The 17,686-nt window shown below is 34.6% G+C and overlaps 5 protein-coding genes and 2 long non-coding RNA genes across 11 annotated transcripts; 3 read left to right on the forward strand and 4 right to left on the reverse strand.

Annotated features, from left to right (window-relative positions):
• Position 1: 1 nt before the first annotated feature.
• LOC117212341 (stress-induced-phosphoprotein 1) lies at positions 2 to 3,069 on the reverse strand. Its single transcript, XM_033457094.1, has 3 exons — positions 2,829 to 3,069; positions 893 to 2,430; positions 2 to 808 (listed from the first exon to the last, which is right to left on the reverse strand). Exons 1-3 carry the CDS (start codon positions 2,835 to 2,837, stop codon positions 736 to 738), a joined length of 1,620 nt encoding a protein of 539 aa, XP_033312985.1. The 5' UTR covers positions 2,838 to 3,069; the 3' UTR covers positions 2 to 735.
• A 575-nt stretch (positions 3,070 to 3,644) lies between these two features.
• LOC117212345 (NF-kappa-B inhibitor cactus) lies at positions 3,645 to 11,720 on the reverse strand. 2 transcript variants are annotated; one of them, XR_004488439.1, is made up of 4 exons: positions 10,224 to 11,720; positions 8,659 to 9,011; positions 4,505 to 6,212; positions 3,645 to 4,343 (listed from the first exon to the last, which is right to left on the reverse strand). XR_004488439.1 is itself a non-coding variant. In XM_033457102.1 (3 exons), the coding sequence occupies exons 1-3, from the start codon at positions 10,673 to 10,675 to the stop codon at positions 5,815 to 5,817; spliced, it is 1,203 nt and encodes a 400-aa protein (XP_033312993.1). In that variant the 5' UTR covers positions 10,676 to 11,720; the 3' UTR covers positions 3,645 to 5,814. The 2 variants fall into 2 exon arrangements, 1 of the variants encoding a protein (XP_033312993.1); XM_033457102.1 differs by having other exon boundaries at positions 3,645 to 6,212.
• LOC117212357 lies at positions 6,210 to 6,770 on the forward strand. The gene is made up of 2 exons (XR_004488443.1): positions 6,210 to 6,510; positions 6,606 to 6,770. It is a non-coding gene; the product is annotated as an uncharacterized LOC117212357 (long non-coding RNA).
• LOC117212356 lies at positions 9,010 to 9,373 on the forward strand. Its single transcript, XR_004488442.1, has 2 exons — positions 9,010 to 9,159; positions 9,225 to 9,373. It is a non-coding gene; the product is annotated as an uncharacterized LOC117212356 (long non-coding RNA).
• Positions 11,721 to 13,369: 1,649 nt separating the features above from the next.
• LOC117212350 (DNA replication complex GINS protein PSF1-like) lies at positions 13,370 to 14,713 on the reverse strand. 3 transcript variants are annotated; one of them, XM_033457110.1, is made up of 6 exons: positions 14,608 to 14,713; positions 14,464 to 14,528; positions 14,089 to 14,395; positions 13,882 to 14,017; positions 13,561 to 13,658; positions 13,370 to 13,496 (listed from the first exon to the last, which is right to left on the reverse strand). In XM_033457110.1, the coding sequence occupies exons 1-6, from the start codon at positions 14,674 to 14,676 to the stop codon at positions 13,434 to 13,436; spliced, it is 738 nt and encodes a 245-aa protein (XP_033313001.1). In that variant the 5' UTR covers positions 14,677 to 14,713; the 3' UTR covers positions 13,370 to 13,433. The 3 variants fall into 3 exon arrangements, with proteins under 3 accessions (XP_033313001.1, XP_033313002.1, XP_033313003.1); XM_033457111.1 differs by having other exon boundaries at positions 13,447 to 13,476; XM_033457112.1 differs by lacking the exon at positions 13,370 to 13,496 and having other exon boundaries at positions 13,598 to 13,623.
• Positions 14,714 to 14,842: 129 nt separating this feature from the next.
• LOC117212347 (39S ribosomal protein L4, mitochondrial) lies at positions 14,843 to 16,170 on the forward strand. Its single transcript, XM_033457106.1, has 3 exons — positions 14,843 to 15,286; positions 15,368 to 15,776; positions 15,847 to 16,170. Exons 1-3 carry the CDS (start codon positions 14,858 to 14,860, stop codon positions 15,990 to 15,992), a joined length of 984 nt encoding a protein of 327 aa, XP_033312997.1. The 5' UTR covers positions 14,843 to 14,857; the 3' UTR covers positions 15,993 to 16,170.
• On the reverse strand, positions 16,028 to 17,608 carry LOC117212348. 2 transcript variants are annotated; one of them, XM_033457108.1, is made up of 4 exons: positions 17,317 to 17,608; positions 16,574 to 17,194; positions 16,326 to 16,467; positions 16,028 to 16,203 (listed from the first exon to the last, which is right to left on the reverse strand). In XM_033457108.1, the coding sequence occupies exons 1-4, from the start codon at positions 17,405 to 17,407 to the stop codon at positions 16,167 to 16,169; spliced, it is 891 nt and encodes a 296-aa protein (XP_033312999.1). In that variant the 5' UTR covers positions 17,408 to 17,608; the 3' UTR covers positions 16,028 to 16,166. The 2 variants fall into 2 exon arrangements, with proteins under 2 accessions (XP_033312999.1, XP_033312998.1); XM_033457107.1 differs by having other exon boundaries at positions 16,280 to 16,467; positions 17,317 to 17,603.
• Between the last annotated feature and the right edge of the window lie 78 nt (positions 17,609 to 17,686).

The following is a 17,686-nucleotide window of genomic DNA, read 5'->3' on the forward strand; positions in this document are numbered from 1 at the left end:
GCATATGGAAAGTCTCTGTATATTTTGATGCAAAAGATATTGTAATAAACAGATTCTGAAATTACATTGTTTATCTTACTTTTATATTGTACTGAATTTGACTCTAAATAAATCATACAAGTATTATTATAATTAGTTGTAATTATAGCTATTATTATTCTCCATCATCGCTACAGTATTAGTACTTTAGACCAAAACTGTATTGGTTTATGGAATAGATACATGTTATCTAAATACATGTTCAACGCATGGAAATGTTTTATTGACACTAATTAAGTTTAATTAGGTTTAATAATTTCCTTTAACTTAGACCACATGTAACAAATTTAAAATATTGCGTACTTGAGGTTGATGAGATTAATGATTTACGAGTGAAAGTGTAACTTTATGCAAAAGATGTAAAAACTTATAATTATGTAAGAAATCAATTTTCATAGTTACACTCTGTAAGACATAGTAAAGCATCAGCTATTGTAACAAGATTTACAACTCAAAAATGGTCTATGAGCTGAAGGCCACTGTATTCGCTCAAAAATATCTTGCAACGAAATGTATGCTTTAAAATGGCTTTTTCAGAACACAGATATTCAATGCATACGCCACTAAGCGACCTGCTTGATTAAATAACATATTTCTAATACACAAAAATATAATGAACAGCGTTGTTTCCTCGATATCAAAGGACGACGGTAAAATGTCGCACATGGCTATGCACAAATGCGGATGTTTTCATCTTCAGTGAATAGCTATGAGACCCGACTCCAAAAGTTTTTGCAATTTTGCTGCTACGTCTTTATTTTTCAGGTGGCTATAAATAGAAAAATTATAATATTAATATAAAATGAAAAAAATTGTTCTAATATAATAAATCTAATGGATTGATTATACTTACTCTTGTAAAGCTCTAGGATCGCTTTGCATCTGCTCTAATATAAGTCTCATCGCAGGATCCCGTAATATACTTTGGACTTCTGGGTCTGCCATTGCTCTCTTCCTTACTTCCTCGGGATTGGAACTAACAGAAACGGCACATGAGCGATATCCTTCTAATGCCTCGCTATTCGAAGGATCTAATTCCAATGCTTTTTGGTAAGCAGTAAGTGCTTTTCCTTGTTGTTGCATTCCCTGTAATATCTTCCCTTTCCTTATCCATCCTTTGATAAACTTGGGATCAATTTCAACACATTTCTCGCAATCCTTCAACCCAAGATCGAACGCTGCTAATTTCGTATAACAGGCAGCTCTGTTGCTATAATATTTTGGGTCATCTGGATTTCTTTTGATAGCCTCTGAGTAATGTTTTATAGCTGTTGGATAATCACCCTCTTTGTATTTTTCATTTCCAAATTCCTTTTCTTCTTCTGCTTTTACTGGGTCAATATATGCTTTTCTTTCCTCCTCTTTGATGATTTTATCAATATCCGAAAGAAGAGTTTTAATTTCGGGTGTTCTATGTTCTGACATAGATTTCTCATAATACACTTTAGCTTGTTTCCAATTTTCCATCTTTTTGTATGCATGTCCAATTCTAGTGAATGCTTTAGCTATTAACTTGAAGTCTGCTCTATTTTCTCTTCCAACTTCAATGGCCTTTTCACATTGAGCGATACATTTATCATACTCTTTTTGTTCAAAATATACTGCTGCTATGTTTAGTAAGTAAATAATTTCTGTAGGATCTAATTCGACTGCTTTGTTATAGTGTTGAAGAGCTGGTTCAAACTTCTTTTGTTTGTAAGCATCATTGCCTAATTGCTTTTCACGCTGTGCAAGCTTCTGAGGTGTATCACAATCTTCTTCTTCTTTCTTCTGAGGCTTAGGCGATTCTTGTTTAGGTTTCGGAGGTTCTGATTGCTGAGATGAGTTAGTTTCTATTTCTATGCCAACATCCAAATTCATTAATACACCAAGAGTCAGAAGTACCCGTTTGTCTGTTACCATCTCAACAGCAGACCCTGAATTATTTTTGAGAGTATCTAGAATTTTTAAATATTCTGGATCTGATAAAAGGCCTTTGGTTCTGGGATCGTTTGCAAGCTTCTCAAATACATCTGGTTTATCGAAGGGATTTGACAGCATTAATTGTTGAGCTTTCACATCAGCCAAACCACTTTGTAGTTGGGCATTGTCAGGGTCATGTTGCAGGCCAGTTTCATATGCTTTGATAGATGCATCTAATTTACCTAAATAAGCCAATGCAGTGCCCATACGTGAATATCCTTTTCCCCAGTCAGGCTTTAAACTTATAGTTTTCTCAGCATCTTCCACAGCTTGGTAGTACATTCCTGCTTTAGCATGTGCTGCAGATCTATTACTATATAAAACATGATTATTTTCATCTAAGGCAATTGCTTCTGTATAATGTTTAATAGCCGCTTCATATCTTCCTTGTTGTAAAGCAGCATTACCTTTCTGTTTTAGTACATATGCCTGCAAATTTAAATTTAATAATTTGGTATCATTAAATTGGAATCTCAAGGAAACAAGCAGTAACAAAAGATCGAAACGTCCTTTCTAGAGAGTTATAACAATGTTAACTTGGAAGCGAAAAATATCGTTTATTTAACGAGCATAAAAAATGTTCAATTTTGTATATAAACGATCATATCAAAACAAAAAATTAAATAAAAAGAAACAAGAATTGATATCTTTTGTAGTAATCTAATAGAATGTACGAGAAAATAGCGCGACAAGCAAGGAATAAGACAATTCTTAAAACAAAGCGTGTTCAATTAACAGCATCATGGATAAATACAGTGCCTTTCAAATTAGCAACTTTTTAACCTTAAGGAATGCGTGATAGTAATCAACGTGGCAAGAATGTTTACCTGGTCCATAACGCTTGACTTTAGAACAGTAATACTTTCGTTCTATTTTTCGGAACTCGTTCTTTTATGCTCACGAAGATACGTGATGACTCGTGAAGTACACTCGAGCCGGCGCAGATTTTCAGAAAGCTCCAGAAATGGACAACTAGCGCCTCTTCTCAATTGTCGAGAAACTAGTTATACGCAATGCCTTCTTGTGATTATATTCTAGAATTTTCTAGTACCTTCGAAAAACATTCTGTCCTTCTTTTATATGCAACTTGATTGCCAACCTAGTTTCACATTTAATCCAAATTATACTATATTCGTTTGTAAAGTATTTTCTGCTTCGCAATGTATACATATATAAATTATATTTATTAACATTTTGTCGACTGTTGGTACATTACATTTTATATATGATTATGTCTTACTATCGCGATCTCTCTATACACATATGTATATTCTATGTGTAATTACATAATATTATATCTTCATTTATATTTCATCATATTTTATTACTATAACCATTATTACTGTATTTACATTTCTTCCTAATTTATAATTTAATCTTTGAAAATATGTTAAATAAATACATATATATGTGTATGTACTCAAACACAAACAATCATAATTGTAACTACGTCTCTAAATTAGATATTTAGATTTTCTTTAACAGAATTTTGGCCTTTAATTCATGTTTCGTATGGCTTATTATTATAATTTTTATGTATGAACTTGTATATACATGTAGTAACGTATGGATTCTTAGAGTAAGGACAAGTAATGATGGTAAATTCAAAGTTTAGTGTAGTTTAATAAGTGATATTCAATAACAAAAGGAATATAAATAGAGTTTATTCTAGTTTAATAAGCGATATTCAATAACAAAAGGACCGACTATAATATCGTCGCACGTCGATTCACACTTTGTGTCCGCTCAACTCACACTCTGCTTCTCAACTGACTCTCTGGCCGTTGTAGCATTCTTTGTCTTTTGCTAGGCCCACCGCACACGTGTTCCGCGGACGCTCGTAGCCAGGGTCACGTAGGCCTTTTCGGCGAAACTATTTATTTGAAGGACCGATAATTGATGGAGCCGACAGCGCCTCGGCTCTCGCGACATTGTCTATAGTTAACTCGATGTTTCTTAGGCCCGATACTACATACATTACATTACAAATGTATTATATACATTTCACTAAAAAATGGTTCCAATATTACAGTCTAAGGACGCTCAGATTTACGATACAAGTTAATCGTAGAATCCGAACATGGAAGCGTATTAAATAAAAAAGGACATATATGTGCATATATTATAATGATTCACGAACGTAGGTGCATTTTAAGTACGATTAGTACGAACAACTTTGTGTGGTAAAATGTTTAGTGTCCAAGGTTGCTTGATCTGACATTACTTTCGTTGCCACAGAACCTGGTATTTCCATCAGCAAACTGGAGTAACTGGGGAATCCCAGATATTTGTCGTGTTGCATTTTTTCGTTCGTAAGCAGTTCGATAACCGTAAAATTATCTCTAGAATTATATTTCGCACTCGGATATTTTATCATAGAATTCAGAATATTTTTTGTTACATTACAAGGAACATAATACATACATACTTTGTAAAGATAGAAGATTCAGATTATTATATTTTTAATGTAAATAGAACATAATATAAATGAATTACTACTTACAGCCAAAAAATTAGTAGACGATTAGTAGAATCCTTTCTTTTCCAAGAGCCAAATATATCCCGGAACCTGTGCACTTCGCAGACCGAACTCCCCCAAAAAGGAATAAGTCTCCAGACTTCTTAGAATGCCTAGACCATTACACATTACGAACTCGAAATAACCAACAGCCGGTCTTTGCTCCATATTTTTACGCCGGCTTTTGCAAAATTAGCTATAACATTTCATCCTTCTTTGAGCTTTCATATTGTATTTTTTGTATTTATTGCCTAATAATCAAAATCGAATCTTATATGTTTGCTAATGCTTGTTAACAATCATTCGCTATTCGTATTTATCGGCAAAAGAAATTCTAAAATCTATGATACATTTTCTAAGACTTTTTATTACTAAAAAATAATTATCATCGTTATGTAACAACGTTAATGTTATCCTTCTTTTACTGCTGATACCGTAAAAACAACATATTTACGATACTAACAAAACTTGACTATATACAACAATAGGGAGAGGGGGAACGAGGAAATTAATACACGTTAAACATTCACAGTAAAATACCGAAGTATTCTGGCGAAATAAAGCTCAGTAGAGCTTTGATACGTTCTTTGATAAATAGTCCTATTTATAAGTGTTATTTCGGTCTCTTTATCTAATATAAATTATGTGTATGTACACCTTAAAATGAGCAATGAAATTACGAGTGTTCTGTTACATATTACTTTTTCTACTTTTTTATATCAGCGTAGATTCTTATTTTAAGTCGCTTCCAAACGTACGGATGTCACTGCTACATTCTCACACTATTCGAATAAAAAAGTCTGATACTTTCTTCTATATTTACAGGACGAGATCCTATGATCTCCTAAGCGTAAATGTAAATCCTTTGCAGTCGATTATCTATATTGCAACGATTCTATTTGTTTCGAACTTTATCGTTTCTCTCGTTACCGAAGTATAGTAGTTGCTTCTTACTGAAGCACTAGACATTAGCATTAGACATATTTATGTATTTGCTCGTCCTTCGTTACCTCGTGTATTCTTTCGTTTTCATCGTCTTTACAATACGTTTCACATTGATTTTGCTAATTAGCTTTAAGCAAATAAAACATATTCGATTTGATGTGATTAATACTTGCACTTGTCGGAGTTCAAACTATCTCTGTCTACCCTATGTACCCGTATCGTGATGCATCGTCACGACCATTTGTCAAGACATCGTCGGTAATGATTTCTCGATGATATTATAATCAATTAAATAATCCATCGTACAACAAGCCGAATTGTTGATCTGATCAACGTATCGGTAAATATTTCTATACTTTGACACCGACCACGTTTTGTCGAAGTCGCACGATCGCGGGTAAATAATTATTAGCTGCAGAGCTTTCGTCTTCATCATTGTTGTCGGAATCTGACTCTGGAAGCGGTTCCGGTGTTGCGCCCAGTCTTACTAATTCCCTTGCGAGTTGAATATCGTAGCACAGAGCTACCTGATATGCAGTGAGCCCTGCGTAGGTTTGCGTATCCAAGCAAGGCTTGCACTCCTGAAGGAGGAACGCGATCACTGACCGACACCCATTCTCCACAGCGAGGTGAAGAGCTGTTCTCCCCGCCAATGCTTCTCTGGCTTCAAGATCCGCTCCGAGGCGTAGCAGAAGCCGTACCAACTCTACTTGACCCGATGAGGCGGCTATGTGCAAACACATTTCTCCTGAAACGCAAAGTATAACATCTACATAAAATATTGAACGATTAACATATGATTTATACATGAATTATTAACGTATGATAACGTATGAATGAATACTTTGTTTGAGGCATTGTTCTACGATTAAAAAAAGATCATTTATGTCAATACACGTTCGTGCGTCTTTAACGAGGGTGGAAACGCGTACTTTTCATAACGATGCGACCGAGTCACATGCTTCTACAAGATATAGATAGAACTAGGAAGACGTGGTGAATCATTGTCGTCGGAGGTTTGGCTGGCGTCCCGCGGTCCAAACTAGGTTCGTACCGATCAAAGTAACTGCTAAAATTAACCTCCCTTGTTACCATCGGCAGCATGTACATTGGCGGAATATAATTACTAATTTTGTTGCAGCTGAACTCGCCTCGCAACAGGGAGCTTCAGAGAGCTGATCTCTACCGCGCAAATATTTATGTTTCTATTCTTATCGAGACGTATCGATGCACGATGCGCGAAACGCAATTGCGTTAGAAGTACATAAAGAAATAGATTATTTATGTATTTCGAAATTTCTCGATACACTTAAACGATATTGTATTGGCAATTATCGATTTGCTCTTTATTATGGATGATCCTCTTAAGCAAGGAGATTAAATTTTCATCGGATATTTCTTCAGTTTTTATTCCCTAAAAATAGAGAATCAAGAGCAACGAAAGAATCGTTAAATTTCTTTTTCCTTCCTCGTTTCGTTCTCTCCGACGAAAACGTTCAAGGGTGAAAGCATATACGTGTCCACCGATTTCCACGCCATTGTGGGGTTTCCCAAGTCGAATCGAGTCGAACCGAGGCAAGAATATCACGACACGCAAATAGTCGCGCAGGTATTTTTAAATATCAAAAACATCTGCTTCGAGCTTTCTGTCTCATCGCGCGCCGCGCGTGATGTAACGCGCGTGCACGCACGCACAGACGACGCGCCAAAATTCCGTCGCGTGTATTCCGAGCTTAATACCGCAACACTCTTTTCTCCTCACTTTCTTCTTCCCCTACCTAATTGCTTCATCCGTGAAATTCTCTAGGCGCGTCTCATCGACCGAATCACCGCGACTACACTTGAACCCCTAACGTTTCTGCTCCACTATTGAATCATACGTATCACGAAAGGCCGTATGTCTTTCTAATTTAAGCCTAGTTATTCGAGCATGTGCTTTTTCGTTCGCTTCGATAAAATTACACACGCGAATGTTTACGTTTTTCTTGACAAATCGATAAGACGTAAAGCACGTCGTACGTCACCGGTATGTACGTACGACGCAACGTAAGAATCAAGTAACAGACACGCGAGCTTGCGATTAGATCAAAAATCCATAGCAAAAGCGTAGCTTAATTTATTTCGTCATGGTCCAAAATCAGCCGTTACGCCAACAGCTTGCCATTCCATGTGTACATCCATTTTATAAGCCTAGAATGGAGTATATGGATGACGTTATGTGGGAATTCCGGAGCTTTGTAAAAGAGCTAACGTTCAACGTTCGATTATTCAGGCATCGCAATTTGAAATATTTAACGTAAAACCACGGATATATCAAATTAGCATAGCAAAAGGAAATCTTGTAAATGTAATTACACTGGAGTCTGTGAAAGATGCATAGACAACGGATACAAAAGGCATAGTGGAAAAGATTTCTGACTAAACTTTTCTTCGAAGCATCCGTAGCACATTTAGCTGTGGCTCGAATTCTCGTTTGAATAGTCACTGAAAAGGAAGCTACTTTGGAATTACGAATAACGCGATTGTTACTTGGAAATGTCTCGAAAAATATTATCTGTTTGAAAGTGACGAGTGGCATTGATCACTTTTCTCAAAAATATCATGAATCGTCAATAATGGGATTATACTTAACTTCATGGAATTTCCGAACGAAATAAACGGAATAACGGATCATTCTCGATTCTCGATGAAATCATGGGAAACCCGCGCATAATCGTGGTTACAGAATTGTTCCCCGTGTGCGGCGCGCGCGCGTGCGATGCCAATGACTGTTGTTTCATGCGGTAAAAGTTGTTAGGATTTTCCGAGATGCTTCGTTTGTCCTTTCCGCGAGCGATACTAAACCCGTGTCACGCGCGTTTCCTGCCTCCTTGACAAAACATCTTATTCCATGGGTCTTTATTGGGGTCTTTTTATTATGGGTCTTTATTCCATGGGTTTTTATTGTCCATTAATAAGAACAGGCTTTATCCTCGGTGTTTTTTGTGTCATACATCATCGTCAAATGTTCAAGGATTTAACGAATGTACTAAAACTACTTTGTGTTGCTATTCTATTCATTTATTCATAAAATGTTGTCGCTGATGAGATTTAAGCAGAATAAACAAACAAATGTTAATTCATTGAGAAATGTTTGAGTAAGCAAAGTGAAATGGAGAATATGAAAAAATGAAGGATATGAATTTACTAGTTACCATCGTAATTCCTCTGTTCTAGGTTTTGTGGCAGGGCAGGTATTTCCTTTGCTTGGCGTAGGTAATTCCTTTCAACAAGTGTTAACGGATCGGTAAGGGCTTTCGCGGAGGCAAGATCCCCGGTAGCACACGCCAAATGAAGGGCTGTGTTTCCGCTAAAGTTCCTCAATGTCGGGTTTGCACCTGCCAAAATAAGCCGCCTAACAATCCTCGGTTGTCGTGTCAATACGGCCAGATGCAGGGGCGACTGGCAGTCATCGTTCAGGATATTTAAAAGGCAGGCATGTGGCGCCATTCTTATCAAGCTGAACGCAGCTTCCAGAAAGCCTTGCACTATGGCCATATGAAGTAGCCTGTGTGAGAGAGAGAGAGAGAAAAAAATAAATGATTACTAATGGCTTTAAGGAAAGACGTTTGCATAAAGATGAAAAAGAATGTGTTGCAATTTTTCGCTCTGCAATGGGTAATCGCGATATTACATCGGTCATTGGTGGAGATAATGTACGTATTTACGCGAGTAGGCTTCGACCTCGAAGCGCCACTATAATTTCTTTTCCTCATTTCAGAGTTTGTTTCACAGTTTATTTTCTCTGTGCAAAGGTCAATGTTTCGTCATTCAATGACGACGCGTGCAACGTTTTGATAGAATTTTCTAATTGTATAACTCGTATTACACATTATAATACGAAGAGAGGAAAATGGCGTAAAAAAAAAATTTGTATATAATTGTTTGAAGTTCCCCGGAAGTTATCCCTGAAAGGCATTGGTGCTATCGTCCCCTGTCGCCCTGTACTCTCCTTGACGTATCACAATTTGAAAGGATCTCTTGGACGTGTATCTCGCGATTGCAATAATTTAATTGATCAATGTGCTTCGCCTTGCGAAAAGCGCATGAGACGATCGGCCGATCTACGTGCATACGATGACGCGTAACAATATTTGCTTCGATTAACATATTTCTCGTATGATCAGAAAAACAACAGCTGTACTTGATAAAGGCATTTATCTTAAAATACCATTTGTCATATCATTTAAACGGAACGATGGTACAATTATCTTTTTTATTTGTTTTGTTTAAAATTCTTAACATCTACGATGCTTTCTTTATGGGACTATACATATGTATTACGTGTATTATATAAAACAACACTTCCTACGTGTTAATCGATACAAGGAAACAGGTTATATGTAAATCAAGTCATTGTTTCATCATACAATGAAAAACATCCATTGAACGGAATACGTTATTATTATTGTAACATCGACCGATACGCTCGAAAACAATAATGTCACTTAAAACTCTTGAAAGTAACGCGGGCTACAGGTTGCTTCGAAACGGAGCATGCGCCGATCTGCATATATATACGTGAAATTAACTATCACTTTATTTTGCTCGCTAACGATCTCGTTAGTCATATCAGAAATTTCAGAAACATGACGTCTTACGATTCTACTTGTGACGCACATGACACGACACGTGCCAACTTAATCGGAATTTATATATTGTTAAAACTAGGTCAAACTTGTTTTGAAAAGGAGAAATACATAATATCTAGATTACTTACGTGTCACCATCGTCGTCCTGAGTATAGTAGAGCTGCCAAGGTTCCTTATTGAGCGGTTTGTCAAGAGATTGAGGTAGATCGTGTCGCAACGTTGAAGCATCTTCTTGCTCGAGTTTCTCGGAGATTACCGGAGTCAATTCGACGGTAGGTTCAACCTGAACCTTGCCGCTTGCCAGAGGATTTAATGTAACTTGTTTCAATGTAAGCTGGCTCAAGCTTTCGCTTAAGCCAAGATCCACGCCGCTATCTGCTCTCATTGGTTCCGGGGCGACGGGTGCGGTTGTTGCAGCATTCAATTCGTAGTCGCACAGCTCCGAACTGATCTGGAGATTGCCACTGGAGAGAAATCCGGAATCGGCGTGGCTCGAATTACGTTGATCTTCGCACTTTTGTTGTTGTTCGTTTTCTGGAACATTGTTCTCCATCGGTGTCGTTCTCGGCGAATGCCACATCTTTTCGATATCAATATTCAATCCGCGGCCGAAAATCTACTTATTTCCCGCTTTGCCTGAAGGAAAACTATCATGCGACTTGTATACACATATACACAGACACACAGAGCGACGCACTGTGTATACACCACTATGTATACTTCTCTAAAATCTTGACACGGCGAATTTATGTAGCTTTCCGTGCGGATGCTTTAATCGACTATTACGATTTCGTTCGATTGTCCTTCCTTCTCTGAACAAGAATACATTCGTCTCTGTTTCGTTCGTTCGCAAGCGACGCCACTGCTCCGTTTATTCGAGCAATCATTCGATTGTCGTTCGCCTCGAACAGCTGGCTTCTTTACGTGTATTCGGTTTCTCGTTGTCGTCGCATTCTCGTTTTGACTGTGTGTTCGTAAATAACGGTGGCTAGTGCACGTCGTTCCACGATAATTTCGCGTTCATCAGAAAATTTCACGTATTAGTGAGGAAGACGGTTTCAAAGGAAAGGTTAGGTCTGTTGAATAAAAGTTTATGTTTCTGACGGAGAACTGTAGAGAAAGAAAACAAAATAATATATACTTGATAACCGTGCAAATTTGTAATTGTATCGAAACTCCACTCAACGCGCTGTCTGGAAACCAACTAATCGTGTAACGTTAGGTGACGCGCTGAGTAACTTCCACGATGGCCGCTTCACACAGTGGAACCTCTGGCGGTATCAGCGGTTTGTGAGCTCTCAAAGGGGAAAGGTAGGGGTGGGAAAACCCATCATCCTCTGGCAGGGCCAGCTACGCGTATACACTGTGTACTCAATTTAACTTGGCATTCTTTAGATAACCAGTTTAGAAAAAGAAAGCGGAGTCGGAAACTCCATAAAAGAAATCCCACCTTATTTACCGCAAATAATTTCGCAATTTTACACGGAAGTAGTTTGATGGATTATTTCATTCCATTAAGCAAATCTTTATCTTCCGATATATCCGAACATATATCATAGGAGTATTTCTAAATAAATTATCAATTATTATTTATGAAATTACTTTTCATGTAATGTACAAAACGATCTAAAAGAAAAGCAGATTCAATGCTAAAGTTTACTACAGTATCTGATCGGGCGCAGAACAAATTTTTCGACATCGTGTAACATTGCATACGAACGCGCATTTTCTCTTTTTACAGTCATTTACCTGGTCGTAATTTATCTACTTGACATTCGTTTCTTTACCTTTATTAATTTTTACGAAGTAGAAAGACAGGTATCCGTTTGCTAACTGAGAATGAAGAATCTAATGAACTATGGCTTAAATCTTTATTTCGCATTTGAATTATCGATAAATTCAAACCAAATTTTATTAAGTACTTAAGGAGTGACGGGAAAGCGTTAAGTTATTGTGAACGAGCATGTCAAACGTATATGTATATGTTTCTGTAGGAACATGCAGATTTCACCGTTCTACTTTCTTTTTGAATTGTCAATCCATATGATGCACACTCGCTGGAAATTCCATCGGTATTTCCGACTTAGAAGATTTACCGATGTTTACAAATAATTTCAAATACTACGGATTACAAAGTAATATAGCTAGAAAACACGTTGGTACGATGCGCTTTAAAAGTGAATCTCGGTCCTATTCATGGGAGTTTAAATACGGTTTTCCCCAAAGATGGTTACTAACACTCGACCTTAAAACAAAGGGAAATCGTATTTTTTATCGTCCGTTACACAAATCGCTAGTACACCGATAATCCCAGACTGCTGTCATAATATGTACTTTCTTATTTCGGAAACAATAGCTACTATTAATGTACTACATAAATGAGAGTGAAAGGCCACTGTGGATTGATGAAGGTTGTTAAAGCATTTGTAAATGATAGACTTAACCTGTAGACCAATGACAACGAATTATATAATTTTATGTAATCGTTGGTTAATAATGAATAGAGTATTTTTCATGAATACTATTTCTGTTTGTGCAATTATATAAATTTTTCCTTATCGACCTGATAATGTGTGATTTATTGATAAAAATTTGTCACTGACCTTGTGTGAAAAAAGATGTGACCAAACTTTTTTATAGTAACGATGAATGAGAATTCGGTGCGAAAGCTATCTGGGAAAAACCTAACTGTGATAAGCTCAGTACGTATACATACACATTATATCTGCATTGTTCACGAATTCATCTGAAAAATTCATCGATAGATACACCATTCATTATCAATAACTTAGCTATCGCACTTTGAATTCACTTTTTGTACATTGTATATGTATCAAGTGCGTTCACACGATTTGTTTTCTGATGTCGATTTTATTTTCATCTATAAAGTCTAGGAAAGTCCTCAATGGTAAACAAGTTTTTTAAAGAACAATAGCATCACTTAATTACTTGTATTCTACAAGGTTAAACATATTAATGATGTTTTAAGTGTTCAAAGTCTAAAGAAATACGATGACTCAAAGTTGAAGCGGATAAAGTATTAGGTCATTTTATTGTATCCTTGTTACGATAGAAATAAAAATAAAACATATTATATCTTTTACGAATCAGCTCTGTAAATTTTTTATATGTTATATTGAAAAGTATTATTTATACAATAATCTGCTTGTCAGATATTTAAATTATTTTCGAATAAAAATTATAAGCAGGTTTAAACAAAATACAAATAATTTATCGGAAAAAGTGACTATATATTTCTTAAGTGATCACTTACCCGTTTGAAGATGTCAAGTCGCAAGTGCAACAAATGAAGATCACGTTAGTAGACTTGATCGATTTCAAATGAATTGCTTGCATCGTCTTTTGTCAATAGGGAAGAATCCGTAGTTACATATATTATTCTATGTATAAGATTAGGTTAAAAATAGATTAAATCTTATGATAGAGACAAACAAAGTAACGTACTTGAGCACAAGGCGCAATGCAGCGCATGCAGACAAGCTTCCAACTGTTTGAATCAACTGCGCGCTGTTGTACGGAATTTAAGTTTACACGGGAAATTCCTAATGAAAGTAAACATGAATATACGGGCTCATAAATTTTTTAAACGCAATTTTGAATAAAAATAAATCATGCACTTTCTTCTATATAAAATTAAGATTTAAGTGTTTTAAATACTTCATAAATATATATATTTCAATAAAATTTGGGTCTGATAAACAAAGTATTTTTTTTATGAATATAATTTTTATTTTAACAGAATATAAAAATAATAATATCATGTACTCTTATGTTCAAGAATTCCTTGTCGTATCAATGGTTCACAAACAGATCTTGGTAGCAAATGATATGTATTTTTTTTTAGCAAAATAACTTGGCCATCATCTAATTCCAATCTTCCAAAATCCTCTACGCATTTGACCTGAAATAATATTTCATTTTGTACATTTAGCTGTTATTAGAACAGAGTTTGAGTATCTATTTTATATATACCTCTACATAAGGAGTTTTTGGAGGTACCATATTTGTTGTTAGATTAAACCCATGGTCTTCTCCTAAAGATCTCATGTATTTAGCTAAAGACTTATTATATGACTGAAACCATTGAATTTCAGCATTTAATAAATTGGAATTTATTTCTGGTGGTAGAATGCTCCCTAATTCCCATCGTAATTCTCTTAGTTTTCTCATTCTGTTATATATGTATGCTAAGACACATCTTTTATTTCTTTTTAATGCTGTATGTCTCAACTGTACTGATGGCAATAATGCCATATTATCATCATTCCTAATGGCATTGCTGAAAGTTTATTCAATAATAAGCTTTTTCTACGTTTTAATTTTTACATTGTTATACCTTATACAAACCTATCTGCTACATTTGCATCATAGAGACATTGCATCTCCTGTAAAACTTCTTTAACAAGTACCTCCTATAAATAAATCATTTTTTTAGATCATTACTTAATTATCTCTAATATCATCATAACATTATTTTATCATACAACCTACATTGAATGGTAATATATCAGAATATAAATCTAGTTCTGAAATAAGCTTAAAGCCTTTTCTTCCATACATATTTTAAAAATATAGTTAAAAATATATATAACTACTATATACTACTATAAAAATATATATACTACTGATAATAATAAGTACCAAATTTTTTGAACATCAGCTGTTGAGTACAGTACTACCGACTGACTCTAATAATGACTACATTTAAAAATGACCAGTTCCTACATAAACTAAGCCATTCATGTTAAATGGTAGTGACATCTACAAAATCTTTGAGTCTAGCGACATCTCACGTCAAATTAAACATTATCGAAAACATTTAGGTTATTTTTATAATAATAAACTGTGTTTAGATGCAATAACAAAAAACTCTTTTATTGAAATGTTATCGCTTAGAAATGTTATCACAAAGTTACAAGCATATTCGCAACAAGTAACATATTGTACAAAGGCTATCACGGAAAAAATCCATCCAATCATTTCCAAAAGAAGTTATGAAGATGAAAATTATTTTTACCAAAGACCGCGCGAGGTATGGCTAGAAAATTTGGATACCGTTGAAAGACAAAAGTTAGGACTTGTTTTTCTACATCCCGACATTTATGGAGCATCTCCTAGGATAGATATAATTCATGAAAACATACGCTGGCAAAGAATGTATCGCTTTGTGGTAATTATTACATCTCATTAATTACCCCTATTAGTCTTAAATCAAGAATGACAAGATGGGTAAATTAATTTTTCATTTTAGTGTTATGCACATACAAAAGTACGTTCAGAAGTAAGAGGTGGTGGCAAGAAACCATGGCCACAAAAGGGATCAGGTCGTTCCCGTCATTCAAGTATACGTTCCCCATTATGGAGAGGTGGTGGTGTAGTACATGGACCTAGATCTCCTACAACTCATTTTTACATGCTTCCCTTTTATACCCGAGTTGCTGGACTTACATCTACATTGTCTGTTAAATTAGCTCAAGATGATTTGTATATTGTTAAGGATTTGGAAATTCCATCCAATAAACCATCATATATTGAACAACTAATAGAAGAGCGACATTGGGGACCTTCTGTGTTGTTTGTTGATACTGATGATATTATGCCTGAAAACATCTCAGAAGCAACTGACACAATAAAGCATGTAAATTTAATGCCTGTATATGGTAAGTTATATATTAATAGATTTTGATGTTATTTAATTTATATCACCTTCATTATAAATTTATTTTCCAGGCCTGAATGTCTACAGTATGTTAAAACATAATACTTTAATTCTTACTGAAAGAGCTGCACGTTTAATTGAAGACAAAATATTGTACCATTTACATAGGCCAGATTATCATAAATTAATGGCAAAGTTTAGACTTAGTCAGCAATAGAAATTAAAAAATAAAAGCATGAAATATCAATCTACTTCTTTTCAAATTGCATTTATTTTCTGTAACTGTCATTAATTTCTTATAACAATTCAATATTATTATCAATATCAGTTTTAAGCTTATTTATATCAAAACAAAATTTTCATCCCTAGTTGAATAAAGGTCACTTCTTTCTTAATGTTGGCATACTAGTTGACTTTTTAGGAAGAGGCTGCAAGGACAAATGTCAATGATATTAAGAAAAATATAATACCGAATTATAATTATATAAAAATAAAGACCCTTACTGCTGGATGAGGATCTTCACCTAACATTTTTTCACGAATGGCCCACCTTATGCTTGCATGTTTAGCTTCCCCAGGAAAAGACATTTGTTTCCATTCCTGTTGATATTTTTGATAAAGTAAAACTGGATCTGTCTTTTTAACATTTTTACTTTTTTGGATGTCTGGTTGCAATCTCCATGGTCTAATAACTATATTGAAATAAAAAAGTAAAATTGTATTTATATGTTGTAATTTAATTGTATTTATGTTATATTTATGTTCATATTTACAATATGATACATGTTAGAAGCTTACATGATTTTGTTCCAGAATGAGTATTTTTTGTAGATGATGTACTTTTTGTGTGGCTGCTTCCAATATATCCTTGCTGATGGTCTAAAATGTTTGGTGCACTCATAGGACGTACTGATTGCAAAGGTGTTGATTTTTCTTGAATCTGTATTTTATCATCTTGTATTTTTGTTGTACTTTGTGTTTCTATATGGAAATCTTTTTTCAAACACCCCTCATATTTATTTTTACTTTTTAAACAAGATTTATTATCTACCTCTATATTATTACATGGCATAACAATAGATTTAACATTGCAATGATCTTCTGTTCTCATGGATTTGGATTTTGACTGTATAATATTCACTTTGTGACCTACATTTGTATAGTTTTCTTCAAAATTTGTAGGATTTTCATTTTCTTTGTCACTTGATAACTTTGTCACTATTACCTTTACAATGGTGTCATCAAAATAAGAATTAGAAGAATTAGTGGATATAGTATTTTCAACTGAATGAAACTCTGTCTTTTGTTCTGTAAGAATTTCTTGAATCATATTTTTTTGCTTATCTATTATTTTTCTCTTAATTTCTTCCCTTTTTTGCTGTCTTTCACGATCTTTTATTTTCCTATACAACTTTAAATCTTGTACCAAGAAAAAGGAATATGAATTAGAATCAGTATGCAACAATGCTAGTTACAATGTGCATAAAATATTTAAATATTAACTATTATAAAATACAAAAAAAAGATATCAATAATATTACCTTTCATAAATGCTTTAAGTTGTTGTGCTGTAATTCCAACAAAGCCCAAAGAATTAAGAAGAACAAGTACTTCTCTTGGGTCATCATTCATAATTGATAAAATAATATTGATTTTTAACAATAAACGTTAGCAATAAAAATTGTGACTGTTTGTTTTCATACTCGCTATTCAAATAATAGAAACGTTGAAGTCGGTGATTTCACTCACCATATATTATCTATAATCGTTTAGAGGGTCATACGAATGTTTATTTAAGATAGACTGACTCAAAATATTGAAAAATCATTTTACTATTTAAACGTTTTAATGTTTTCATTGAGAAATACAAAATTCATGTATTTAATTTTTTAACACACTGTCATTATTTAC

This window comes from Bombus bifarius, unplaced genomic scaffold, assembly GCF_011952205.1.
Source record: "Bombus bifarius isolate JDL3187 unplaced genomic scaffold, Bbif_JDL3187 scf7180000008288, whole genome shotgun sequence".
Classification (NCBI taxonomy): Eukaryota; Metazoa; Arthropoda; class Insecta; order Hymenoptera; family Apidae; genus Bombus; species Bombus bifarius.

Bases quoted from the DNA above. Each gene is read 5' to 3' on its own strand.
- LOC117212341 (XM_033457094.1), bottom strand. The intron at 809-892 runs GTAAGTATAATC...TTCTATTTATAG, and splicing joins GATCCTAGAGCTTTACAAGA to CCACCTGAAAAATAAAGACG.
- LOC117212350 (XM_033457110.1), bottom strand. From the start codon at position 14,676: ATGTATGGAAGAAAAGGCTTTAAGCTTATTTCAGAACTAGATTTATAT. The intron at 13,659-13,881 runs GTACATGATATT...TACTTTCATTAG, and splicing joins AGGAATTCTTGAACATAAGA to GAATTTCCCGTGTAAACTTA. The intron at 13,497-13,560 runs GTACGTTACTTT...TCTTATACATAG, and splicing joins GCATTGCGCCTTGTGCTCAA to AATAATATATGTAACTACGG.
- LOC117212347 (XM_033457106.1), top strand. From the start codon at position 14,858: ATGTTAAATGGTAGTGACATCTACAAAATCTTTGAGTCTAGCGACATC. The intron at 15,287-15,367 runs GTAATTATTACA...TTTTCATTTTAG, and splicing joins AAAGAATGTATCGCTTTGTG to TGTTATGCACATACAAAAGT. The intron at 15,777-15,846 runs GTAAGTTATATA...TTTATTTTCCAG, and splicing joins AAATTTAATGCCTGTATATG to GCCTGAATGTCTACAGTATG.
- LOC117212345 (XM_033457102.1), bottom strand. From the start codon at position 10,675: ATGTGGCATTCGCCGAGAACGACACCGATGGAGAACAATGTTCCAGAA. The intron at 9,012-10,223 runs GTAAGTAATCTA...TCTCTCACACAG, and splicing joins CAGGACGACGATGGTGACAC to GCTACTTCATATGGCCATAG. The intron at 6,213-8,658 runs GTAACTAGTAAA...TTTGCGTTTCAG, and splicing joins AGAACAGAGGAATTACGATG to GAGAAATGTGTTTGCACATA.
- LOC117212348 (XM_033457107.1), bottom strand. From the start codon at position 17,407: ATGAATGATGACCCAAGAGAAGTACTTGTTCTTCTTAATTCTTTGGGC. The intron at 17,195-17,316 runs GTAATATTATTG...TCTTGGTACAAG, and splicing joins ACTTAAAGCATTTATGAAAG to ATTTAAAGTTGTATAGGAAA. The intron at 16,468-16,573 runs GTAAGCTTCTAA...ATTTCAATATAG, and splicing joins TCATTCTGGAACAAAATCAT to TTATTAGACCATGGAGATTG.